Genomic DNA, 26,920 nt, shown 5'->3' on the forward strand with positions numbered 1-26,920 from the left:
ATGATTCTATTCGATAATAACTTTAATCTTAGCATTACAAGAATTTGAATTTCTCCCGATGCTTAAAAACGTTGGGAAAAGATCCAAATAACGTTGGGAATGATTTTTCTTAAAAAATGTAACTTCTCCAAGCGTTTTTATATAAACGTTGGGGAAAGTGATCTTATTCCAACGTTTATATAAAAATGTGGTGCAGAGTTATCTTTTTCCAACGTCTCTATAAAAATGTCGAGAAAAGAACACTTCGTCCTACATTCCTACATAAACGTTGAGAATATTTAGCGTCAATTTTGATATGTTTCAATTTATTGATCTATATTTCCGACGTTTTACAAAACATCACCAAAGTTTATAATTCCGCGACGATTTTGTTTTCGTTAGAGCAAATAACTTCTCTCAACGACTTTTTTTAACGTTGGAAAAAATTCTATCGGAAATAAGGATAAGATTTTCACTAATTTTCAAAAGCTAAATTAAAGCCAAATTTAAGACCATCAGTACTATTATATACTCAAATTTTATAACTCTAATAAGTGATAAATTAATGCATTATCAAAACAAATTAAAAATTTACCTAAAAACTATGCATTAAATAATAAAACACTCAAAATCAAATCATAAAAATACTTAAAAATCCATGTAAGAAAATAATTAAAAAATTCAATACAACCTAAACATAACCAGAAGAACACTCTCGTCCAGCTATAATTTTTCAAAACAAAACTAAAATTTTGGGATTAAATTTAAATACAAAGGTGAGAGAAAAACTCACATTAAAAACAGTCAATACTTGGCCAACCAATTTTTTTGGCCGCATTATAATCATTATTGGTAGCAACTGAGAATTATAGCCGTTGGAAAAAAGGACTTCAACAGTCAATACGGTGCGTTTTACTCTCCTGACAACTCAATTAATTCATTGCTTCTATTATTGTTGCTACAGTCCAGATCCATTTGGTGGGAAAGCAAGCCCACTTTCAAAGAGAGAGAAAACACCAACCAATTGGAACCCAAGCCAAATAAAAATCATATCATTAATAATTCATAAACTTTATTATTTACTTAATAATAACTATTATACAAGGCCATTCATCTTTTATTTTCATTTTTCTTATATACCATATGGTATTATTAGATATTTAAATACCATAGTCCATGTATAAATATTTATCGTCTCTTCTTCCATTGTCCATCGCCACACTGCTCCGATGGACAACCTTCTTTGGCAATGTCATTAATTTGAACTCCAGTGTTGTAAATCAGTCCAATTCTCCAATCAGCAGGAAGCACATATTTTGCCCAAATCCACTTTCCATCGTATCCAGAAGTCACCACAAATCGCAGCTGCAATGGTCCTTTAGATAGAGGCTTTTTGGTATCCCACACAGCTCCATAATTCCTACTCATATAATCCCAATCCGACGATCCGACCTGCCATACATTACAAACGGTTAGAAAATTAAAAACGAAATTGTTATCAACCTAACAGATTGAAGTTCCAGTTCAAAATCAATTGACGATGAAAGGAGCAGCTCATGTCTATTATAAATCTTTGTATTCCAACTCAATGTGAATTGACGATTAGAGGAGCAGTTCATGTCTATTATTGGCTTACCTGAGCTATGTCGACGGCTACTATTTCTGTTTGGCCACCTTGATAGAGAAGCTTGATGGCTAAATAGTAGGGATATTGACTAAACTCTTCAACTCTAACCAACAAGTTTTTGTTCTGATATTCACAAGGAATCCTACAAAAACAGAGAACCCCACTAACAATTAATGGAAATGGATAAAATGGATGAACAAATCACTCTTTATTCTATAATGGTCAACATCAAAGTGGGTGGATTAAACTAATCAACCAAGGTAGGTCTAACAGAAAGAAATTAAAGAAACCAATCAATTCCACCTCTTAAATTCAACATCCACAACTCCATAACTCAGAAGCAATCCATCCTTCCCATCCACAGCCATTTCTGCAAAGCCCTTCTGGCTCAGAACAAAGCCTGTGTAAGTGTTGTCATTCCGATCCGTCACCACCACTTTGGTCCCTTCTCTCCTGCAAATTTTCTCGTTCTTGCACCTAATCTGCAGAGAAACAGAGCAATTTTCGATTCAGGGGAGAGGCGAAATTGGGGGAAAATGGAGATTTGAATTTTTGAAAGGTTGATTACTTGGAAGCAGGCGCCGCAGCCGGCGCCGGACTTGTAGAGGGGAGGCATGGCGGCGGAGTAGTAGCCGTTGGAGAGCTCCAATGTGAGGTCGCCATAGCCACAGGCGCCTCTATCTGCGAGAAATAAGAGAAACCCAATTGGTTAATGGTGGAAAATCGATGTGGGTCGGGCTCGGATTGGGCTGTAATGGGGGAAAAATGAAAGAATCGTACATGAACCGGCGGCTTCGTCCTGGTAGAAGGCGGCCTTGGCCTGATGAACGCAGCGGTCGCAGGCGGCGGCGGCGGAGATGAGAGAGAGGAAGAGAAGGGGGAGAGGAAAGAAAGGCATTTTGTTGAGAGGATTTGGAGTGAGGAAGAAGAAAGGGAATGGAGAGATATATATAGGTGCTCAAGGGGCGATGGTGGAAAACAGATGGACATTTCTCATAGCTTTGCGTCCACATCTACTTCGGATTCAAGTTTTGATGGATTTAGTTTGGTTCAATTTCAAGTTTGGGGTTTCGGGATTTTGGAGTTGTATTTAATTGATTCCACAACTTTTTTACATGGGTGTAAATGTTTAGGCTTTTGAAGTTTCAATTTCGAATATAATGAGTTTTTAAATGGGATAAAACTTCCTGACAAGATTCAAACGAAACTCCTCATGAATTTCTGTATGGTCTAATAACCTATAGACTAGTGGATCACATTCAGGAGGAGTTTCGTCTTGAATCTTTAGGAGGGAAGTTTTTTCCTTTTAAGTGGCCATTTGGTAAGGATACTCTTTCTTGTTTCTTGTCACTAATTTTATTAAGAAATTTAAACCTTTCACGACTATTTATGTTTGTTGTTTCTAATTTTTTAGAAATATTATTGAAATTATATAGAAATCTTGGAAACAACGAAAGACAAGATTCTGTTTGTTTGTTTCCATTTTCAATTAGTTTCAACATAAATAAAAATATTGTTTTATCATTTTTTTTAATTTATGGGTGTTGTGATCTTGCAATTCAATTTTTCTTTATTAGAAGGAGGAAACATAAACAAAAAACGAACCAAACAAATCCTAAACTTTTAATTATGTTTCTAATAGATCATCTGACTTAGTCAAACTCTTTCTTATTATAAAATTCACCACCCTATTAGATACAGAATGAAAATTTAATGTTCTATTAGACGCAAAATTCAAGTTTATGTCTAATAGATCGATTAATTTTAAAAAATGACCTATTATATATAAAATAAAAGTTGAAACATCTATTAAAACTAAAAATTTATGAAACACAAATCTTATAGTTAAAGTTGAAGAAGTAATAATTTAAACTTATTTATATATTTCACACAAGTTTTGTCTTTGTTTGAGAAAAGTATCCGAAGAAAAGAATTGGGAAGGTGGACCCAAAAAGGATGAGATTTGTGGGAGTGAGTTGGAATATGATAGTTGAGAATGAGAAGAAAAAGAGAGATGGATAATTAAAAACGCGGTAACAGAGAGTGGAGAGGAGACTATGGCTGGCGGCAGTGCCGCACGCACCCACCGACTCTTTTTGGCCCGCGCACTACAACCTGCTGCGTGGCAATATTAAATCGGTCGAATAACTTTTTTTAAATGCAATTTATGACCCGTTTGATAACCATTTATTATTTTTAGTTTTTGGTTGTTTGATAAGTTTTTAAACAGAGAAACGAGAGTGATCTGTTAGAAAATAAAATAAAGACACATCGAGATGAAAATTTTGGAGGGAAAAAATATTTAAAATTTAAAAATTCTAGTGAGAGAAAAATAAATTTGGGTAATTGTATTGGGTAGCAAAAACATTTTATGTATTTCAAAAAATGTCACCAACTTTTCAAAATTTCAAATATAGCAAAATATTTGAATTTTTATTTTCGGAATTTTTATTATTCTAATTTTACCCTTATGATATTTGATATATATCTGATATACATCCAATTTATATCTGATATACATGTATATCATACATCAAATCTATATCTGATATATATTTGATGTAAATTTGTATATGATATACATCCAATCTATATCTAATGTACATTCGATGTAACTCTGATATACTTCCGATATACATTCAATGTACTCCTAATATACAGTATCAGATGTACCATGATATACATTATCATATATACCACTGATATACATCAAATGTACGTATATATATCTGATGTGCTTCTAATTTATGATATACTAAATATATTTGCAACTGATCAAATGTTTAATTTTTAGTAGTATATCAGCTGTTTAAATTCTAGTTTATCATTTCAATTTGTTGATTAATGTTGATTACTATATCACTACTATTTATTCAATATTAATATTAATTAGATACTAAATATAAGGGATATCTAACTGTTTAAATTTATAAAGTATATCAAAATTTTAACTCTTTTTTTGGATGTGCATGGTCCACATTAACCTTTTATATAATAACTTTATATTTCAAAATAAAAAATAAAAAATTTTGCATCATTATTTTCATCTGAAAAATATATTAGATATAATAGTACGATATCATCACACATATATCATAGTTATATTAGTAGATATAATGGTTATATCAGAGGTATATAAGTGGTAAATTCTGTATATTAAGTATATATTAAATATATATCAGTGTTATATTAGTGATAAATCATATAATCATATAAGAAGTTATATTAGTAGATACCATAGTTATAGCAGTGGTATATCATTTGTATATCAATAGTAAGTTACAGACATATCAAATATATATCACATATATATGTGTGGTAAATCAATGGTTATCATACGTATATCAGTGGTAAGATATGTTAGAAGTTGAGTAGATATCATGATTATACTAGAAGTAAATCAATTATATATCATTATTATATTAGTGGTATATCAAAGATATATATCAATGGTCAGATATGTTACAGATATATATCAAATATATTAAAGGATGAATTTGTAATTTTATAATTGGACCTCCGTCTTTTCAGAAAAAAAATACTATATTTGAAAAAAATTAAATGTGATTGCTATTTTGCTTATTTTACTAAAATTTTTTGTCATATTTACAAGAGTCCCAATAAATTTTGCAGGGTGAAAAAGAATTTTGTTAGAAATAAATATGAGAAAGAAAAGAAAAAGTCGAGTGTTAGAAGAAAAAACTAGATTTTGAAAAACTGTTTTTGAAATTTTTTTAATTTATATAGGATTTCAAAAATGCTTTTTGAAAAACTAAAAACAAAAAATTGAATTACCATATTTTTAAAAGATTAAAAATAAAAAACTAAAATCAGAAAACCTTATCAAATGAATCCTTAGTTTCTAAACTTTAATTTTGTTACGATTACAATTTAGTCTATATAGTTAAAAAAATTTGTACGAATTTAATTATTGATGTGGAAAATCGCATCAAAGTTAAGTGACAATTTTTATAACGATTTAATTTTTGTAGTTTAGTTTATAATACTAACTCTATTAAATCTTAAAAGTATTTTCAAAATTATTATGCACCAATTTATAAATGTGAAAGTACAGTGACTCTTAAAATTAAGAGAAGTATAGATATTAGAATGGTTTGTTTTCCTTTTGGAGTGAGTGGACTAATTGAAAACAAGTGGAAAACTAGAGCCCTTTTGTGGGGGAATGACGATGCACCAATATGTAAATTGTAAATAATTATTCTATTGATTTTGGAACGCAAGTGTGGATTTTTTTTTTCTTTTTTTGATTTTTTTAGTGGAATTTGAAGGTGGGTAGTATCAGATAAGTTTTGTTTCTGTTGGAGTGATGAATGATAATTATTAAAAGAGAGAGAAGTGAAATATAAGTAAAAGAAAAATTAGGTGAGAGATTTATATATCGTGTTCAAAGAGCTTTTTCCTTTTTAATTTTTTCATAACTCGAGCTGTAAATTATCGAACATAATTGGCATGGATAAGGCACTCTTATTATTTCATAGGTCGATGATTTTGATACCATAGTTGGAAGTAACAGAAGAAGGAACATTTGGTTGCTTATTGTAGGTTAGAATCGATCTAGTAGTCACTCTTATGCAGAGTAGTACTAAAGAATAATTGTGAAGAGGAGAATTTCTATTGCACTTGCACTTCAAAAGCAAAGTTGCACAACGATGATCCCATATCAAAAAAATCAAAAGTCCTAAAGGTTTACAAGATACCTGAACTACTCCTCTAAATTGGTTTTGAGATGTAACTCCATAAGTATGGAAAATAAGGTTTCGAGTGGTGATGACCACGGTCAATTTACTCGGGGTCTACTGAAAAGCCACCCCTAGACATGATAGCCTGTTTAACAAAGACTTTATGATTGATCATATTTAATGATTAAGTTTAATCTTAATTATTGTCCTCTTAAAATACACATTTTATTAACTTTGTGTGGCTTTAGTTTGAAAAAACATGAGTTGCCATTTTATTGTCTCATCTTAATTTTATCTTTAAACGACATACAAAGTTACAATACTTTCCTTGAAATATAATGAATTTTGAATTGGTCCTTTGAAGTATAAATTTCCCTTTTCCAGAGTTAGCTTAAAGAATGGTTTGATATACTTCAAAAAGTTAAAGAGGTCTTCTTAAAATTTTTAATATATCCATGAATATAAATTTAAATTAGTATACCATTTAATCCAATTAAATTTTAAATATGAATTTAATTAAAGCAAATTTATTGTTAACTTAAAACAAATTACTACACGAACTATTTTACAAATATAGTTAATAAAATATCTCAAAATGATCGAAAATGATACATAATAATAATTATGAAAACATGTTAACGACTCTAATGACATATTAATGAAAACCCAGACATGTCTTGTCCGGGAAATAATACAACAATAGAGGCCCAAAAAGTATGAGTCTGGGGTGAGTTTTGTTAACTTGGAATGCATCTCGGACGAGGTTTGACAATATAGAATTCTAGTCATCGACCGAAATTTCAAAATATTTCATAATTTTATTTAAACACCAGAGAATTCTAGTGAATTCTTTATTATTATTACATGGATGAGAGTATTTTTTCCTCATCCACTAGATTACAACATATCTTTCCATTACACATTGATCATATTATGGAATCAAAACCAGCCTTTTATGGGAAGCTTCTTCATTAACAATCATTTCCATTGCCCATCACCACATTGCCATGGAGGGCAACTCTCTTTGGCAATATCAGTGATTTGAACTCCAGTGTCATAAATGGCTCCACTTTTCCAATCAGCAGGAAGCACAGATTTTGCCCAAACCCACTTCCCATCGTATCCTGAAGTCACCACCATCCTTAACTGAAGTGCTCCTTCTGGTATGTTGTTGGTGTCCCATACAGCTCCATAGTTTCTCTTCATGTGGCTCCAATCAGAGGTGCCCACTTGAGCTATGTCCACAGCTACTATGTCTGTTTGGCCTCCTTGGTACAAGAATTTTATTGCTAGGTAGAATGGGTTGTAGCTTGATTCTTCCACTCGCACTACCAAGTTCTTGTATTTGTACTCACAAGGCACCCTGCAAAAAAGCATTGGTCTCGTTTTTCCTATCACAAACTTCAACGTAACACGACACTTGCACTCAATATATTTCTCTTGAAATGTTGTAACTATGACTTTATGTTAAAGGGTTCTCGTTAGGTGTAGAATTTGAGTTAAAATTTTTACAAATAAGAATCAAAATGGTTACGTTTTGAGAGTATAAGGACCAAAATTTGTTGGATTTATAAGGAGTGCAAACAAAGTTCTACGTTCAGTGATTCATGGTATATAAGAGAGGCAATTATCTCCTTGAGATATTTTGGGTGAAACAAAAAACAAAGCCGAGGATTATGTCCAAAACGGACAATATCATATCATTATGGAGATACTTGGAGTACGAAGGGTATCGTTGTCCTTAACAAAACGAACATTTTTAAAGTATATGAACTAAAATGAACCAAAATTAAAAGTACATAGATCAAAATGAACATTTTGAAAGCATATAGAGACCCAAATGAATCGAAATCGAAGGAGTATGGACCAAAATAGTAATTTAAATATTTATATTTATAGGCTAGGCCTACCTCTTGTATTCAACATCAATAACTCCAAGATTCAATAGGTCTGCACCCTTGCCATTGAGAGCCATGGTAAAGAAAGCCCTTTTACTAAGAACAAGATCAGTTACATTATCATTATTTTGATCTGTCAACACCACTTTAGTTCCAACTGTGTTGCACATTCTTCTATTTTTGCACCTTACCTATAAGAAATAGTGAAATATACTGCTGATTAACAACTCCTCATCATAAAAAATCTCCTAAAAAAGAACTAAATAGAAAATAAAAATAAATTAAACATATATACTTGATAGCAAGCACCACAACCAGCTCCTTGTTTATAAAGGGAAGGCACAGCAGCAGCATAAAAGCCATTAGAGAACTCTAATGCCAAGTTGCCATAACCACATGCTCCCCCATCTGTTTCAAATGGATAGAACAAGAGCCACATTATGACAATCTTTCACGAGTATCAATATCGTTACGTGAATCGTAAATGCATGAATATGATGTACCAAAAAATTTCCCAAACTTTGCTTAACGAGACATATAGTATTCTAATTAAAAGATTAGAGAGAGAGTGAAATAAGAGAAATTTTTACATGTAGTAGGTGAATCATAAAGGTGGCTAGCTTTAGATTGAAAAACACAACGATCACAAGCATTAGCTGAAGAGATGAAGAAGAGAAAGAGAAGGCTGAGAAACCAAGCCATTTTGATAAGGAAATTGATGGATGATTTGTGTGATGAGTGTGAGGAAGAAGGAAGGAGGATGATTGTGCTTATATACTCACTTAAAAAAGTGAATAACAATTGGGGATTGCCTAATTAAAGACAAATGAGACTTGGTTTTTGGTGTACATGGGTTTTGAAGTGCTGATTTGAAAATTGGATGAGAAGGAAAGAAAGATGAACCATTGATTAGACTACGTGAGAAAATAAGAGCAGAAAAAAGTCCAAATGGAAGTCTCTGCCTAATCAATTTTGTTTGAACTTTGAAGTAAGAATCCGTCTTCTTGAGTCAGCGGATTTAGTAAAGCTATGCTATTTAATATACATCTCTTCTTAGATTAAATTAATATTGATTTAATCCTACCATCGATAGGTGGTGGTATAGTGGATTTATAGTCGAATGGAGTTTTTCTCTCAAATTTGAGTTTCGAGGGCGTGTAGTTGGGGTTTCCCCTATTTAGGGACAAAATTCCACAACATTAGTTACAGTATTATTGGATGATCATCGACACCTCTCGAAATTTAATTGGCAGAGCCACACGACATCGATTTCAAATTATCAAGAAAATATTGATTTAATTTGGTCCAACAAAGTGTACAATTAAGAAAAAGAGACATGTAGTATCATTCTACAAATTTCTTTTATATTTGTCACTGTCCCCACTTTATTTTTCAATAAATTTGCTTTCTTTATTTATTTTCGATTTCAACATTTTCTTTTTCTTTTGACAAATAGTTTAATAAGAGTAAGAGATAGAAACTATAAATTTTTGGGACAATTTTTGTTCCTTCATACGAGATGAGTTAACGAAGATGTTATAATTTACTTCTCCAACCTTCTATTACTTTTTATTTTGCTATATTTATGTAATAAACTTGTAATATCATAAAAATTTATACTTAGAATTATAATCAAAATCCTGAAACGATACTTAAAAACTTTTTAAAATTTAAAGACCATATTGCAATTTGCAAACATGCCACACTCAAATCTTATCTTAAAGTTAACAAAAAAAAAGAAAAAAAAATCTGGTCTCTTTTCGGCTATTTAATATAGTTTTTGACAAAAACAAAAAAGCAATGTGAAAGAAATAATATAATATTTGATATTATGTTTGTTAGCTGTCATAGCCGTAGTTTGACAACACCATGGTCGATGAGTTGTCTGTTTTCTGTTTATTTTATTTTATTTTTCATATTTTTGGTCTAAAATCATATTCTTCTTACTTTATTTAATTTTTGGGTTTTAATATTAAATAGTGATTCACTACGTATCCAACATACTTAACATAAAATATTATAAATATAGAAAAGAAATTAAGGGAAAAAAGATCAATTTTAACTTTGAATTTGCAACTTTCCATCTAAACCTTACATTTTCAATTTCAACTCAGGTTAGCAATGTTTATCTTCTGAAGATTTTTTTTTCTCATATAATGCTTTTTGAGCCGATTTTTTTGTTGGTTGAAATTTGTAAGTTTTGACGAAGTTAGTTAGTGATCGATTTTCTGTATTATACAAACTTAATAATTTTGTGCAAAATTTGATTTTGATCAAATAATTAATGATTTTTTTGGCAGTATTTTACATTAATTTTTGTTAAAGTTAGCGAGTGAAATTTAGTAGAGAATAAAAATTGGAAGGTTTATCTAAAGTTTATGGTTCAAATTTAGTGAAAATTGATTCAAAGTTGTTAAGTTCAGGATAAAAAATAAAAATTTAAAAAAATATATACACGCCAATTAATAATGACCAGTTTATGGTTAATAAAAAATTCAATAATTGTTGTAATTGTAGTCAATCCATGTATTATACTATTCTAGAAAAAAATTGGTAAACTAACAATAATTAATATATTTTTCTAAAAAAATAATTAATATATAAAAACAGAAAATCGTGATTAATGAATCTTTTAAAAATCCATATATGGGTAAACTAACAATAATTATTATTTTTTTTTAAAAAGCTACCCACTTAATTAAATTTTCATAAAATTTATAATTTTGGAGTAAAATTGAGGTTCTCTTGAATGGTACACACTTTGGGAGCAATCATGAACTAGTATTTACTACGAAAAACTTAAGAATAATGAATCTACTGCCAAAAACTTAAAATGTATATATTCCTTAATAATTTCATTTTCAATTTTTCAATCATCTATCTTATATTATATTAAACTAATATTTCTATGTTCTGTGCAGGATGGGTCATAAGATCGAATAGTTAGAAGATGTTACTTATTACATATGTTTAATATGCGTATGATGAATTTTCATCATCTTGAATGTTAAGGATCTATATAGATTACTTCTCTCATTGTCAATTAGTTTTGAGATAGAATCCATGAATATTAATATGGTATCAGAGAGTCTAAAAATTCAAACGAGCATCCGGTCCAAAAATGAGATTCGGTCAAGATCGCTGAGTCAAAAGAGCCACGACCTCAAGGGCTACTCTTTTCATTGCCAATTGATTTTGAAATGGATTCCCATGAATATTGGTATTGAACATAATTTATTAACTGGTCAAAATATATATTATCAACAGAAAATTCGAAGTGTAAATAAAAAATTACCATCATTTTACACTAAGAAATATGATTATTAGCGACAAACTTTACCCGACCAAATTGTTACTAAAAAACAATAATATTAAGGTACAAAAAGCAATAATCATCCTCAATAATAAGCTATATCACACCATAAGGTTGTTGAGATCCATTCACGCACACATAAAATATGTATACATACATACGTAGTTCATTAATATTTATTTGATAATAGAACTCAGAATTTTTTATCAAAATTCTAAGTATAAATTTGTGAAGTTTGTTCATTTCCATGGTTCTTCACCGCAGCGCCAAGGATTGCAATACTCTCCAGCAATATCCTTGATCTTAATTCCAGTATCGTAAATCTCTCCATTTTTCCAATCAGCAGGAAGTGCATAACTTGCCATAATTCCCCTCCCATTTCTATATCCCGAAGCTACAATCACCACTAGCTTTATTGCTCCTTCGGGAACTTCATTGGTGTCCCAAATAGGTCCATAGTTTCTTTTCATGTAATGCCAATCTTGAGAATCAGCCTACCAAATTCATCCAAAATGCATTAATATGAAAATTGCATGCATATATTTAACTCAATATCTAGAATTAATAATGTTTAGCTAATTACCTGAGCTATGTCGACTGCTAATATGTCTGTTTGGCCCCCTTGGTATAGGAATTTAATGGCCAAATAATATGGTTTGTGGCTCCATTCCACCACTTGTACTAATAAATTTTTATTGTATTCACAAGGTATCCTGCAAGAAACTAAAACAAATGAGCCAATTTTCATGGCTAAGAGTTAAAAGATCCCACCTTCAAAACACATTCAAAACATAGGGGACTTAACAAAAGTTTATTTATTTATTTATTTTTTGAGAAAGCTTAACAGAAGTTTATAATATATGTTCCATTGCCAATTGGTCTTGAGATAGAACCCGTGAATATTAATATGGTATCAGAGTCCAAAACGTTTTAACGAGCATCCGGTCCAAGACTAAGATCCGGCCAATATTAAAAAGTGAATATTGATAAAATATCAAGCAGTAGAAATATGGTTCACCTCTTGTATTCTATGTCAACAATTCCAGATTTCAGAAGTTCTTGGCCTTTGCCATCTAAAGCCATTGCAGAGAAAGCTTTTCTACTGAGAACAAAATCTGTTCTATTGTCGTAGTTTTGATCTGTCAAAACTACTTTGGTCCCTGTTGTGTTGCACAATGTTTCATTCTTACATCTTACCTGAAAAAACAATAGATTTATAGACAATAAAAACCTTTTGAGAGAAAAAAGAAAAATAAAGCTGCAAAATACACACAAATTTCGAAGAGGAAGGAAAATAAGGTCCGTCTGGTAACGTTTTCGTTTCCAATTTTATCAAGAAATCTAAGTATTCAATAACTATTTATGTTTTCTATTACTTATTTTTTAAAAATATTCTCAAGAAAATTTGGAAACAACAAAATCATGTTTTTTTTTCTATCCCCAATGGATTGTTTGGGTAGCTTGAGGTCTCAAAAAATATCCTTGAAATTTTGGATTTAAGCCACATGGAATGCAACTCCAATCAAATAATGATCTCTTGCGTATATACCGGTATGGGGACACTGGTATGGGGACAGTACATATATTCCCCAAGTATAGGAGCATAAAGGCAAAACAGCCGTGGACTCTAGGTAATAAAAAAAAGTTTTTAAAACGAGAACATTACTAAACGAGTCTTAAATATATACCTGATAACAAGCACCACACCCAATTCCTTGTCTGTAGAGAGATGGCACAGCTGCTGCAAAATAGCCTTGGGATAATTCCAAGGCAAAGTTTCCATACCCACATGCACCTCCATCTGTATATCAACTCAATAAAACCCAATAAACATATAGATAGCATTTATCTTTGGATGAGAATTTTATAATATTTATGGTTCATTCTACTCTTGATTATAACCAATTCAAAAAGAAAGCTAAGGGAAAGTAAGTAAAAGACAATTTTGTACATGAAGTTGGTGCATCCCCATAGTAATGAGTAGCCTTGGATTGAGAAATACAACGATCACAAGCATGAGCTGAAGAGATGAGAATGAAGAGAAGAAGACTAAAAAGCGAAGCCATTATTCTTTTTGTAAGAAAGAATCAAGAAGAGCAATTCTTATATAGATTCTTCAAATATTAGAAATAAGAGTATCAGTGGATAACAACTAATGGGTCAAAGAAGCCAAATTGGATTTGAATTTATAATAATATTTGGTGGGCAGGATTTGAATTTGAAGAGAATAAAAAAAGATGGGTGAGTAATCAAATCCCATTAGAAAAATATACCAACATATAATATAATTGAATATATATATGATGCTTATGTTATATATTTATCATGCATGATACATTATTATCAGAGATCAAATTAATTCTTAAAAGTAAAATATATTCTTAATTTTTGATTTTTTTAATATTATTAATTAAACTACCTATAAAAAATTATACAACTTTATTAACAAAAGGCTCTCCATTTTATTATCTTTATTCCATGCCCATCGAAAACAGAGAGATCCCATTGGTTTAGAAACATTGTCCAAACATGGAAATGGGTTTTGAAATTCTAGAAAGAAGTATTATATTTGGTATAGGTTGGAATGAAATAATTGATAAGCTTGAGAATATATCTTTTAGAAAGCTAGAGTAAAGCAAAGAGTACTCCAGTTTAATGCAGCAGTAACTATATCATAATTATAAAAGTTAGCCGATTTCGATGACTAGATCGTGGCAGAAGCAATTCTGATATCTTCCAAAAATTTTGAGATAGTCAAATTAGATGAATCTTGAAATATGCGACTATTACACTTCTAAGTAGAAGGTGTGCCACAGTAAACCGATATAGACTTGAGAATGTGATGTGTCGAGTATAATAATATAATGAGATAGTTGTAAATATGTCAAAAATATTTAGTAAAATTAGTAAAAAAAATCACGATTAGTTTTTTCAAATATGGTACTGATCCAATTCTAAAATGACAATTTTACTCAAATAATATATATATCTAATATATCTGTAATATATCTAATTACTGATATATTTATGTGATATACATCTGATATACTACTGATAAGAGTGTCTGATATATTTGCAATATGTCTATGATGATTTTTTTTATTTCAATATATCTGTGATGATATGAGTGTCTATGCAATATGTATGTGATATACATTTAATATACTACTGATATGAGTGTCTGATATAGTACTGATATAAGTGAAAATTTTTGCTATACTTGAAAATTTAAAAAATAGGTGATATATTTTAAAGATTTTTGTTATCTAGTGGAATTTTCCTAATATAATAGGATTGGCTTTGTAATTAATATATCATTCTCCTATTAAATTTAAATGGGGTTTTTTTTTTGGTGTAAATTTCCAAATATGGACATGGGCATAAGACCAAGGGAAATTACTTTTAAGATGTGCATTTTTCTTTTTTCTTTCATACTCATTGATAGTTGGAATACTTCTTAGATTAATCACTTGCAATGTCAAGAGAAAATAATTGGATTTTAAATAACTATTAATGTTAAAATTTCCATTAGATTTTTTTTTATCACAACAAATGTGCTATGAAAATTAAACCTTCGAGAACGAGTAAGATGTCTTAATTGCTAAGCTACGTTCATGTTGATAATTTAATAATGCTATTTTTCAGGAATCTCAAATAACAAACACCGATCTATATTTAAAATATTTCATTATTATTTAACTAATAGAATTCTATTGAATTCTTTATTGTACAGATCACAGATGAGTAATTTTTCTCATCATCTTTTTCTTAATATTCTTTATGTAAAGAAACTTTGATGATTTTTTCCTCATTTCCATTGCTCATCACCACATTGCCACGGAGGACAACTCTCTTTAGCAATATCATTAATTTGAACTCCAGTGTTGTAGATCACCCCAGCTTTCCAATCAGCAGGAAGCACAGATTTTGCCCAAACCCATTTTCCATCATATCCTGAAGATACCACCATTCTCAGCTGCAGTGCACCTTCAGGTACATTATCTGTGTCCCAAACAGCTCCATAACTTCTCTTCATATGGCTCCAATCAGAGGTACCAATTGGAGCTATGTCAACAGCTACTATATCTGTTTGGCCACCTTGATACAGAAATTTTATTGCCAACTTGAATGGATTATAGCTTGATTCTTCTACTCGCATATTCACAAGGTACCCTGCATAAAGTAGAAACTTTTTGTTTCATTTCATATATACATAGTGTGTTGGGGTTGCAAGGAATGCAAACAAAATCGAACGGTGGAATTATAGATGATGACAAAAGTAAAGCCGTGAGTAGAGTTATGTTCAAAATGAACAATATCATACCATTGTGGAGATAACGAGAGTACGTAGGATACCGTTCTGAACAAAATATCTAAAACTCACTTCTTGTATTCGACGTCGACAACTCCAAGGTTTAAAAGATCTGCACCTCTACCATTGAGAGCCATGGTAAAGAAAGCTCTTTTGCTAAGAATAAGATCAGTTACGTTGTCGTTATTTTGATCTGTCAGTACCACTTTGGTACCTGCTCTATTGCAGAACCTTCTATTTTTGCACCTTACCTACAAAAATAGTTAGTATATTGTTTACCAACTTTTTGTCAACAAAAGAATAAAAGAGTTTGTAATATAAGTGGATATTTCTCTCAAAGATCGAAAGCTAATAAACATTCAATCCAAAAATAGGATCTAGCCAAGATTAGTAAATCCAAAAGAGGTACCATCTCGAGAGACATCTTAAAGATCCCACATTAAAAAGATAAAGACCTAACAATAGTTTATAATATAAGTGGACTACTCCTTATATACATAAAAATAGATCCTAACAAAAAAAAATTAAGTTTTTATATACTTGGTAGCAGGCACCACATCCAGCTCCTTGTTTATAAAGGGAAGGCACAGCAGCTGCAAAAAATCCATTGGATAACTCCAATGCTAGGTTGCCATAACCACATGCTCCCCCATCTGTGTGATCAAATAGTAGAAAAATCATTATGCATGACAGTCTTAGCTGATAGCAACAATGACCCAAAAAGTAAAAAAAGAAAGAGAAACAAGAACAAGAACAAGATCTTTTACATGTAGTAGGTGATTCATAAAGATGACTAGCTTTAGATTGATAAACACAACGATCACAGGCAGTAGCAGAAGAGATAAAAAAGAGAAAGAGAAGGCCGAGAAACCAAGCCATTTTGGTAAGGAAAGGAAATTGGTGGATGATTGTGTATTGAGTGTGCGAGGAAGAAGAAGGATGATGATGCTTATATAGGTGACTCAAGAGTGGAAAACAAATGGGGATTGCCTAATTAAAGACAAATTAATGAGACTTGGTTTTTTAAAGTGTTGAATTCGAAATTAGGATGAGAATAAAGGAAAGAAAAATGAGCCATTGATTAGACTGTGAGAGAGAAAGAAAAGAGCAAAAATCAGTCCAAATGGAAGTTTTCGCCTAATCAGCTTAATTTCTTTGAACTTTGAAGTAAAAATCCGTCTTCTTTGAGTCAGCGGATTGAGTAAATCTCAGCTACGGCTAGTTGATTCGAACCTCACATTTGAAACCAAAAAAAAAAAGAAAAAAAATACAAAATTATATACATTTCTTATTCCTAAATTTCAATTTTTTTTTTACAATCTTCACTTTTTTGAATTAGAGATTCTAGGTTTTCTTATGATATTTTGAAAATACCCTGTTTGCTCTCGAGATCCAAATTTTTTAATGATGGTTGATTGTATTCAATGATCTTTGCAAATTTTTATTGATATGAAGAGAGTATCTAAAACTTTCCATAGATCTTTAAGTAGATAAGTTTGAGTTTTGACGACTAAACAACCTTATCGAATTTCATTTGAGTTTATATGTAATGACGAAGATTTAGAAAAAAAAAAATTATATATAAAAAGAAAAAAAATAGGTGAAAGAAAATAAAGACAATATAATAATAATACCATGTTCACTATGGGAGCCGTGGTTTGAGTTTGACAGCAGTCGATGCCTGTGGTCTATGACCTTTTATTTTTCTTTTTAAATCTTAGTATTCTTATTTTATTTATTTTTTGGGTTTAATAGTAAGATTTAGTGAAAGTTTTTTTATTTTGTTTTTTAAACTTATGTACTTAGTTGAGTGACAAAATTTATCTTTATAGTTTTAATTTCATTCATTTGAACTATGTACTTAAAATAAAATTAAGAGGCAAAATTAATATATCCTTGGTTAAAGTTTCCATTATTTGTAAGATTTGTGGGGTTTTGCATATGTAGCTGAAAATTACTATTTTATAAATTACCAACCACTTAAATGTTGTGAGTTTGGATCTTCACTCCCATTGTCGTATTATAACTAAAGTTATGTGATACTTTTTTTAATTGAGTTCGGACGTTTTAGTGTTGATTTTAGATGTTTAATTTTTTTTAGGTTGCGATTTATTGGATGGTTCACGAATAATCTTTTTTAGTTTAATTTGGAAAGATGAATTAATTTCATCATTTATTTATGTGTTAATTAATAGTATTCAAATTTAATGGAATTGAAAGTGTAAACTTGATTTGCTGGACTACAGAAAAACGGATTTTTCTCAAACTTAAAAAATTTTGGTAGGGGAAAGTAAGGATCGTCCTTTTTTATTTTCTTTCTTTCTTTTCCCGAAAAGGAAGGTTGTCTTCACAATCATTAAAAGGTTAGGATCTTGCTTGTTAAATATGGAGGATGAAGAAAAAAGGGCTTAAAAATTAATAATTTAATCAGGGAATAAGAGCTATTTTGTGATTTTGATCCAAATAAGACAAATTTATTAAAACCTATGATATTATTATTATTAGCCAACTAGAACTTAGTCTATGATTTATGAGTTGGACTGGACTTCCATGTGTTTGTCTTTCTGAATTAGGAGCGCTTGAAATTTCTTTCCAACTTTCTCTTATGAGAGATAGGCGCTATACGACCGTTTCTCTCTAGACAAATGACCGTCGCATTTCATTGTTGGAAAATCCAGAGTAGGATTCAGCCGCGTGGTGAATGAAACAACATTCATTGAGTGAGTTGACGCTAAACCTCCTGCTCTTTTAGATGGTAAGAGCTGTCTACATTACTGGATTAACTAGAATTAATAGTAATCGAAACTAGGACCAGGTTAAAGCATATATATCTAACTATGAGGTTGAGAGTTTATATTATCGAGTGCAATATCTTGGGTTCGATGTTTGACCTACATGTGTGATATTTTGTGTGAAACCAAAGGTAAATACTAATTTCGAAGGGAATAATATTATATTATTTATTTAATAGTAGAATTCTATTGAATTCTTATGAACACTGATATAAAAATAAAAAGGAATACACACAACTTTGAAACAAACATTGTAACTTAATTATCTATATATTTTTGCTTCATTTCCATTGAGCATCACCACATTGCCAAGGAGGGCAATTCTCAATTGCAATATCTTTGATTTTAATTCCAGTGTCATAAATCTCTCCATTTTTCCAATCAGCAGGGAGCACATAACTTGCCCAAATCCACTTTCCATTGTCGTATCTTGAGGTTACCACCATTCTCAGCTGTAAAGCTCCTTCAGGCACATTATTGGTATCCCAAATTGCTCCATAATTTCTTTTCATAGGCCGCCATTTTGGAACACCAACCTACCAAAATAATTCAATATATGCACATATAATAATGTTAGCATGTTTTTATGATCTGATATTGAGTTTATATAATATAGTTTTTGGCTAACCTGAGCTACGTTAACTGCTTGTATGTCTGTTTGGCCACCTTGATATAGGAATTTGATGGCTAAGTAGTATGGCTTGTGGCTCCATTCTACCACTTGCACCAACAAATTTTTATTTTTGTAATCACATGGTATCCTGAGAGACGTGAAAACAGTCGTTCAATGTGAGGGAAGGGGATTTAAATCTCCGACTTTATATTAGAGTAAATAATATATTTGATATTGCTTTGTTAAAGATTCCAGGGACCTAACGAAGGTTTATAATAGACATGTGGTACTCCTTTTATACCAATTAATTTTGAGATGAAACCCTTGAACATTAATGTAATATCAGAGTCCAAAAGAGCATCCGATCTAAAAATAGGATCCGGTTAAGATTGGTGGACCCAAAAGAGGCACCATCTTGAAGAGCATGGTAAGGATACTACATTGAAAAGATAAAGAAGCTAACAAAGATTTATAATAGACATGAGTTATTCTTTTCATAGTTAATTCATTTAGGAGATGAAATCCCCTTAATATTATTACAGTTGAATTATGCTCGTATGACTTACCTCTTGTATTCGATATCGACGAGTCCAGAATTCAAAAGTTGTTGGCCCTTTCCTTTCAAAGCCATTGCGGAGAAAGCTTTTCTACTAAGAACAAGATCTGTTCTATTGTCATTATTCTGATCTGTCACAACTATTTTAGCTCCTGCTGTGTTGCACAGACGTTTGTCCTTGCATCTTACCTGCCAAAATAATTCACTTGCAATCTCAGTAATGTGTATTAAGAAGAAAAATTAAAGTCACTCAAACAAAAGCAAATTGTATTATAAATATTTACCTGATAGCAAGCACCACAAGCTGCTCCTTGTTTATAAAGGGAAGGCACAGCAGCTGCAAAATGGCCTTGGGACATTTCCAATGCCACATTTCCATAACCACAAGCGCCTCCATCTATATCAACTCAACCACATTTAATAAAATTTATCATTACCGTTAATCAGCTTTTTATGATATTAACGAAAACAGGTATGGATATTCCTAAGTATCTCTACAATAATATGGTATTGTCCGTTTTATTATGCTTTTGGTTTCATTTAAAGGGTCTCATGAGATAATTGTCATCATCTATATATAGTAGATCACTCTCTTTCTAACTAATGTACGACTTTGTTTGCAAAACTTGCCACCCCGTCTCCGCTCCATCTCCACCGGAGACCCCGATTAGGATTTTTGGTTTGACCTCGTCTCCAGTCAAACTGGAAATTTCCCGACCCGATTAGGTCGGGTACCTGCAGGGATTGAGTCCTGCGGGATTTTTTGCGATCCCAAACCCCAACAATACATATCATCTAAAAGTACTTATTAAAGAATCCAAAAAGAAAAATAAAACAAAAAAAATAAAAAAAACCAAATCTTTACATGTAGTAGGCGCATCTTCATAGTAATGAGTAGCTTTGGATTGATGAACACAGCGATTGCAGGGAGGAAAAGAAGCGGTAGTAGAAGAGACAAGTAAGAAGAGAAGGAAGCTGAGAAATCCAAACATCTTTTATTGTATGTTTTTTTTCTTGTTCTTTTGAGAAATGATAACCTATGAGTTGTGAGAGGGAAGCAAGAAGATGATGCTTATAAATAGGTTCTTCCAAGGATTAAAAGAAAGAAATAAAAGAAATGGAAGTAATAAAGTAGTATAGGTCAATGTTTTGAAGAAGGCAAATGGGATTTGAATTGACAATAATTATATTTAATACCATGGACCATTTGAATAGCTAAAGATGGGCTACTAAATCAAATGCCATTAGAAATAGAACAAAACGTTTGGAAGTTTGAATGATGATGAAGATAGTTTTGCATAAGATAATTAAATGAAAATAAATGATGTGGATATTATATTTATACTTGTACTTTAAGATCAAATATGAAACGAACTTTTTTTTTCCTTCTTCGTTTGAGTTTAACATTTGAGGTTTTATATGCCTTAACCAATTAAATTATACTTAACTAATTGGTATAAAACTGGCTAATATTAGTTAATTAGATTTGTTAATAATAAAAAAAAACTTTTTCTCCCTTGTTCTTTTATCCATGCCCATTGCAAAAGAAAGAGTTCCCATGGATTAGCATGGCTTTGAAATTTCGGTCCATAGGATTGTGAGTTACTATATATATATATACTATACAAACTTACCAAATATGGACATGGGTTTAGAAAATCTTGGAGATAGTACGTGGAAATAATGAGGCTGTGGATTCCTGGCCATTGATGCAGGTATTTGTATTAAATCATATAATATATTACTTAATAATGTGTCAAAACGTGAATAGACAGAGTAGTGTACAATAGTAATTCTAGAAACATTACCTTATTTTCTAGTAGTAAATTTTAAATATGCATGATAGGGCCATGATTTTAAATGTGGATATTGATGTCTCAATATCATGAGAAATGTTAATTGAAATATCTACGTCGATCAATATTTTTTAGAATACTCTAATGAGACTTATACTTCATCATGGTCCTCTAAATCGACCTTAATTTGTAATTATAAAATTCCTACTATTCTTTGAATTGTAACGCTTTATTTAGACTCTTTTTGATATATGTTTCTCACATACTTTTGAATGAGCAGTGGGTTGTTTTTTCAAAAAAAAAAAAAAAAAAGAAAGTTTAGGTAAACTATTAAAAAAAATAATGTAATTAATAAGCATTTTACTTGTTTTAAATAAATTAAAATTTATTAATATTATATATTTATATTTGTAATATCTTGTTGATATTTATTTATATTTTGTCCCTATAAAAAAAGTCAACAAAAATTTAATACGGGCTGATTCAAACCTATACTTCTTAAGAAAGAATACTAATTAATGAGACATAAATTAGGTCGAGCTTAGCTCCAGAATTAAAGTGAGATTTAAATTATGTTGGGATTGGAGAACATGATATTTAAAAACTGTCGTAATTTTCAAGAGTATGAAAAATTTTAGCTACCAAGTAGGGAAAGGTTGATATTTTGATTATTCTTCCACCCTCCCAAATAATTTTTTATTTTTGAAAAATCTTGTTTTATTTCATACATGTACAATGGGAAAAAACCCAACTCTTATAATAAATTGCAAAGTTTACAATTAGTTGTTGTTGACATTTTAAACCTACACTTTTTATTATGTAATGATAAAAGAATAATATTGTTGCAAAAAGAATACAGGGATAATTTGTACCATTGATTTTGATCATATATGAATGATACCATAAATGGTACGTATTAGGGATATGAGGGACTCTTCACATGTCCATATTAGTACGATAACTGTGTACTTTGGACATAACTTTTACGGTTTTATCTTTATTTTTCATAAAAAATAACTCATATTAATGAAGATGCTTGTCGCATACATAATTCTTATCTAAAATTATGCCTACTTGAATTCTTTTAAAAAAACAAAATATATTTATGAAATATTTTTTGGGTGGTAATCCATGTTATTTTATGTTGGATCCATAATACTTGAATAGAGATATTGATATGATATCTTATTCACAATTTGAGTTAAGTACCAAAATAAATTACTAAAACGAGCATAGTTCAACGATTGAACTATTAATTGGTATATAACATAATATTCCAACTAAAAGTCGTGAGTTCAAATCCTCTCCCCACATATTGTACTTAAAAGGGAGTATTAAAACAAATTATAGAGATCACAATTCATTTAATAAAATTAAATGAAAAGATAAAATGAAATAAAGTGCTCATCAATGTTGTATTTTAAAAAAAGGCTTATCAATCCTTTAAAAAAAAGGCTCATCAATATTAAAATATGATTATAAACTAATTTTCTTTAACAAAATATATATGAAGAATAAGAATGTGTGTACAAACGCCCCCCTGCAATTTCATTTGGTCAGGTTAAAAAAAAAAATTGAAGAAGATGAGCTCGGTTAAGGACAACTATATTCCAAGAATTTCCGTTATGGCCCTTTGACCTTTGTGCTCATATATCTGGAGTGTGCACACTGTCTTATATGTCTTATATCCATACATACGCCAAAAACCTCAAGGATATTCCTTAAATCTCGGGTGACCCAAACTATCCCTTAGATGACTCGAATTTGTCCACGTATATATATATATATATATCCATAATCTTCAACTTATTTAGCGGATATGGAACTTGTCCCATTCGCAACAAACTCTAAGGAACCCAAACAAAGATTTGTCGAAGTGAAAACTCCAGGAATCACACGAAAGGTAAATAATTTTATTTAATAATAGAATTCTATTGAATTCTTTGTTAGACATCATTGGTATACAAACGAGGAATCACACGATTTCCTCATCATATGAACCAAACTTATTGGATAAAGAAATTTATTTGCACATAACTAATGTGTATATAAAGCATATATTTAAATGAGTATTGAAATATTTCGATGAGCTTCAAGTGTTCATTTCCATGGTGCATCGCCGCATTGCGATGGAGGACAACTCTCTTTGGCAATATCATCAATTTGAAGTCTTGTATCATAAATCATTCCGTTTTTCCAATCAGCAGGAAGCACATAATTTGACCACAACCATTTTCCATCGTACCCTGCAGTTACTGCAATTCTCATCTTTAATGCTCCTTTTGGCACTTTATTAGTGTCCCAAACAGCTCCATAGTTTCTCTTTAAACTCACCCAATCATATGAACCAACCTGCACCCAATGCCAAATAACATAATCTCTGTGTGTTCTATTCATTTTTATGTGTGGTTTTAGGCTTAATTTTACCTCAGCTATGTCCACAGCAACTATCTCTGTTTGGCCACCTTGGTACAAGACTTTAATGGCTAAATACTGTGGGTTATAACTTGATTCTTCGACTCGTACTGATAAATTTTTGTTCTTGTATGCACAAGGTATCCTACAGTACAACATGAACACACGTATCCATGTATTAAAAATGATTTTGGTTAGCTTCGTATTTAGGGTGTGTTTGGGAGTGACGGTAGTAGATGATTGATTTTGAAAAAAGAAATGTAAGTATAATTGATTTTCCAAAATCATTATCCAATTAATATTTTAAAAATCAATTTAGAATGATTTAAAACTTTCTTAAAATCAAATTTTCGATTTGCCAAACATGACCAATTGAAAGAGAAGTGATTTTGACAATCACTCCCATATTGGGAGTGATCGCCGCATTATAAGTTGTAATTGATTTTTCAAAATCATCGTTGAAGTTAGTGATTTTAAATTTTTCTAAAATTAATTTTTTAATTTGTCAAACATGATGAATGATGAATGAAGAGGAAGTTGATTTTGACAATAACACTCTCAAACACATCTTTAATATCGATGCATTATATAAAAGTATGATTCGATCGTCACCTCTTATATTCTATGTCGACAATTCCAGAATTCAAAAGATCTTGATCTTTTCCTTTCAAACTCATGGCAGAGAAAGCTTTTCTACTGAGAACAAAATCTGTTCTAGTATCATAATTTTGATCTGTCAAAACAACTTTAGTTCCTGCTGTGTTGCATAATCTTTTGTCCTTGCATCTCACCTACAAAAATAATAAACTTATTATAAACAATTTTAATTAAAAAAGAAAAAAAAACCTCTAAAAAATGATTTAAATGTACACCTGAAAACAGGCACCACAGCCAACTCCTTGTTTGTAGAGAGAAGGCACAGCAGCTGCAAAGTAGCCATTGGTAAATTCCAATGCTAAGTTGCCATAACCACATGCTCCTCCATCTGCATTATAATTAGATTAATCATACCAAAATAAAATTAATTAGTATTATCATTCTAGTATCACGTATCAACATGATAAATAATTGAGTGTTAAGATGAATAAAAGATCACTCAACCCAAAAGCTTAATCTAATGGGTAATGGGTTGGGTAAATTTAATTCACATATCTTAACATCGAGGTTACCACATAAAAGGTAAAATGAGAAGAGCAAAATAAAAACAAAATCTTTTACATGAAGTAGGTGAATCGCCATAGTAATGAGTAGCTTTGGATCGATGAACACAACGATCACAAGCAGTAGCAAAAGAGACGAGGAAGAAGAAGAGAAACCAACGAGCCATTTTTGTGAAGAACTTGTTGATGTTTATTATGAGCTATATGAGAAAGAATCAGAAGAATGATGCTTAAATAGTTGCTTCAAAGATTAAAAGCAATAGTGGATAACATTCAACATATGTCAGCATTTTCTAAAAGAGGAATTGCATAAAGGGTGCCAAAATTGACTTTATAATTTTATTGTGTGTGGTATTTGGTATTTGAATTACTAAACTTGGAGAAGAATTGAAAAAAGTATATGGGTTGATTTTATTTCAATTTATAATATTTTTTAAATTAGTATATAATAATTCTTTTTTTCAAAAAAGGTAAAATGATAGGGCAAGATGAAAAAAATGGGAGTGAGATTCCAAAGAGAAGTAATATATGAGATTTACAATTTCAATGCAATATAATCCATAAGAAACTTTAAATTTCTTTATGAAATGGTTAATTTTTATTAAATAAAAAATATTAATAGAAATCACATATTTATCAAATGTAATAAATAGAATAATAAAAGAAGGGAGCTTTTGCGATAATGGTACAATTCTCACGTGATAAAATATAATTTCGAAAAATGTTATAAATGTAAGAAGTTGTATGTCAATAATATACTTGATATTAACGTATTATAGGTTAGTTTATTGGTCAAAGAACTCAAAATTAAATCAAAAGAATTTAGAGGAATGAGTTCAAACCTCCATAATATCAGGATCGGTTGTCTAAATAGTATATGAATGATACATTTTGATAGTCGTTATTTTTTTAATTTAAGAAAGTCAATTTACGAGTTGGTAAAAAGACCAAACGTTTAAATATTTATTTATTGAGTTGAAATGGTAAAATTCATATGTCATGGTTGAATTGAACAATCCAAGTTTTATAGAAGGAAATAAAAAAAAGGGCAAAATAATGGACTTCTCTCGGACAATAGATTAGTAGGAAAAACAAACAGCAGCCGTCGATTTGAACATTCTCAACTTCATCTTATTCCAAAGGTGACGTGGCCAAATTGGTTAAATTTTGGCAATAGTCGTGGATCATGGCAGCCTATATATATATGTTTGCCAACTCAACTTGCCACATCTACGTACAGTCAGCATTAACTTTTTTTAGTCCAGTCAGCATTAACTTATACATAGTTTTTGTTCTCATAATAATTCAGTTAAAAATTTCAATTGTCGGAATCCTTATAGAAAATTACTAATTACATGTGCATAGTTAAGTGTTAATTAACACCTATTTCTTTTCGTGAGGTTCGAGGTTCAAACTTCATACTCTAATTTAAGTTAAAAAGAGTAACAGTTTGATTCCAAAGTTTTGGAAAATATCTCTAAAAGGTCCGTGAGGTCTTCGTTAGCGACACTAGTGGAATATTGATATGAGATATTTTATAAATTTTATATTATTTTTAATTATATGGAATTTTTTAATTCATTTTCCTCTCCTCTTTTTCTCTCTTCCCCTACCTCTCCCGTTTCGTTTCCATCCCCTATCTCTCGTCCCATCACTACTTTTTGTGAATTTTAAGTTAGTTTCAATTCGTATTGATTCACTGGTATATAACAATTTAGAAAATGAACAAAATGATTCATGGCTAAATTTGTCATCACCT

The 26,920-nt window shown here is 30.7% G+C and overlaps 5 protein-coding genes and 1 pseudogene across 5 annotated transcripts; all 6 read right to left on the reverse strand.

The window, feature by feature from the left end:
• Window positions 1-1,029: 1,029 nt before the first annotated feature.
• LOC111007556 (expansin-like A2) lies at window positions 1,030-2,897 on the reverse strand. The gene is made up of 5 exons (XM_022279958.2): window positions 2,387-2,897; window positions 2,175-2,287; window positions 1,910-2,088; window positions 1,616-1,748; window positions 1,030-1,431 (listed from the first exon to the last, which is right to left on the reverse strand). The coding sequence occupies exons 1-5, from the start codon at window positions 2,502-2,504 to the stop codon at window positions 1,168-1,170; spliced, it is 807 nt and encodes a 268-aa protein (XP_022135650.1). The 5' UTR covers window positions 2,505-2,897; the 3' UTR covers window positions 1,030-1,167.
• A 4,311-nt stretch (window positions 2,898-7,208) lies between these two features.
• On the reverse strand, window positions 7,209-8,930 carry LOC111007952 (expansin-like A2). The gene is made up of 4 exons (XM_022280505.2): window positions 8,795-8,930; window positions 8,500-8,612; window positions 8,217-8,395; window positions 7,209-7,669 (listed from the first exon to the last, which is right to left on the reverse strand). The coding sequence occupies exons 1-4, from the start codon at window positions 8,904-8,906 to the stop codon at window positions 7,285-7,287; spliced, it is 789 nt and encodes a 262-aa protein (XP_022136197.1). The 5' UTR covers window positions 8,907-8,930; the 3' UTR covers window positions 7,209-7,284.
• Window positions 8,931-11,525: 2,595 nt separating this feature from the next.
• Window positions 11,526-13,617, reverse strand: LOC111007945 (expansin-like A1). The gene is made up of 5 exons (XM_022280497.2): window positions 13,469-13,617; window positions 13,206-13,318; window positions 12,536-12,714; window positions 12,101-12,230; window positions 11,526-12,011 (listed from the first exon to the last, which is right to left on the reverse strand). Exons 1-5 carry the CDS (start codon window positions 13,581-13,583, stop codon window positions 11,757-11,759), a joined length of 792 nt encoding a protein of 263 aa, XP_022136189.1. The 5' UTR covers window positions 13,584-13,617; the 3' UTR covers window positions 11,526-11,756.
• Window positions 13,618-15,256: 1,639 nt separating this feature from the next.
• On the reverse strand, window positions 15,257-16,734 carry LOC111007964 (expansin-like A2; annotated as a pseudogene).
• Window positions 16,735-18,832: 2,098 nt separating this feature from the next.
• Window positions 18,833-20,816, reverse strand: LOC111007965 (expansin-like A1). Its single transcript, XM_022280523.2, has 5 exons — window positions 20,656-20,816; window positions 20,075-20,187; window positions 19,801-19,979; window positions 19,250-19,382; window positions 18,833-19,157 (listed from the first exon to the last, which is right to left on the reverse strand). The coding sequence occupies exons 1-5, from the start codon at window positions 20,780-20,782 to the stop codon at window positions 18,903-18,905; spliced, it is 807 nt and encodes a 268-aa protein (XP_022136215.1). The 5' UTR covers window positions 20,783-20,816; the 3' UTR covers window positions 18,833-18,902.
• Window positions 20,817-23,487: 2,671 nt separating this feature from the next.
• On the reverse strand, window positions 23,488-25,375 carry LOC111007935 (expansin-like A2). Its single transcript, XM_022280487.2, has 5 exons — window positions 25,220-25,375; window positions 24,874-24,986; window positions 24,614-24,792; window positions 24,014-24,146; window positions 23,488-23,938 (listed from the first exon to the last, which is right to left on the reverse strand). Exons 1-5 carry the CDS (start codon window positions 25,326-25,328, stop codon window positions 23,687-23,689), a joined length of 786 nt encoding a protein of 261 aa, XP_022136179.1. The 5' UTR covers window positions 25,329-25,375; the 3' UTR covers window positions 23,488-23,686.
• Between the last annotated feature and the right edge of the window lie 1,545 nt (window positions 25,376-26,920).

Source organism: Momordica charantia, assembly GCF_013281855.1.
Source record: "Momordica charantia cultivar OHB3-1 chromosome 4 unlocalized genomic scaffold, Mcharantia_2.0 BLBB01000004.1, whole genome shotgun sequence".
NCBI classification, from domain to species: Eukaryota; Viridiplantae; Streptophyta; class Magnoliopsida; order Cucurbitales; family Cucurbitaceae; genus Momordica; species Momordica charantia.

Coding starts and splice junctions, on each gene's coding strand:
- LOC111007556 (XM_022279958.2), bottom strand. CDS start 2,504: ATGCCTTTCTTTCCTCTCCCCCTTCTCTTCCTCTCTCTCATCTCCGCC. Junction 2,288..2,386: donor GGACGAAGCCGCCGGTTCAT/GTACGATTCTTT, acceptor TATTTCTCGCAG/ATAGAGGCGCCTGTGGCTAT. Junction 2,089..2,174: donor GCTGCGGCGCCTGCTTCCAA/GTAATCAACCTT, acceptor GTTTCTCTGCAG/ATTAGGTGCAAGAACGAGAA.
- LOC111007952 (XM_022280505.2), bottom strand. CDS start 8,906: ATGGCTTGGTTTCTCAGCCTTCTCTTTCTCTTCTTCATCTCTTCAGCT. Junction 8,613..8,794: donor TTATGATTCACCTACTACAT/GTAAAAATTTCT, acceptor CATTTGAAACAG/ATGGGGGAGCATGTGGTTAT. Junction 8,396..8,499: donor GTTGTGGTGCTTGCTATCAA/GTATATATGTTT, acceptor TATTTCTTATAG/GTAAGGTGCAAAAATAGAAG.
- LOC111007945 (XM_022280497.2), bottom strand. CDS start 13,583: ATGGCTTCGCTTTTTAGTCTTCTTCTCTTCATTCTCATCTCTTCAGCT. Junction 13,319..13,468: donor TGGGGATGCACCAACTTCAT/GTACAAAATTGT, acceptor GTTGATATACAG/ATGGAGGTGCATGTGGGTAT. Junction 12,231..12,535: donor GTTGACATAGAATACAAGAG/GTGAACCATATT, acceptor AGTTTCTTGCAG/GATACCTTGTGAATACAATA.
- LOC111007965 (XM_022280523.2), bottom strand. CDS start 20,782: ATGTTTGGATTTCTCAGCTTCCTTCTCTTCTTACTTGTCTCTTCTACT. Junction 20,188..20,655: donor TGAAGATGCGCCTACTACAT/GTAAAGATTTGG, acceptor GAGTTGATATAG/ATGGAGGCGCTTGTGGTTAT. Junction 19,383..19,800: donor GTCGATATCGAATACAAGAG/GTAAGTCATACG, acceptor CACGTCTCTCAG/GATACCATGTGATTACAAAA.
- LOC111007935 (XM_022280487.2), bottom strand. CDS start 25,328: ATGGCTCGTTGGTTTCTCTTCTTCTTCCTCGTCTCTTTTGCTACTGCT. Junction 24,793..24,873: donor GCTGTGGTGCCTGTTTTCAG/GTGTACATTTAA, acceptor TTATTTTTGTAG/GTGAGATGCAAGGACAAAAG. Junction 23,939..24,013: donor TTGCTGTGGACATAGCTGAG/GTAAAATTAAGC, acceptor CATTGGGTGCAG/GTTGGTTCATATGATTGGGT.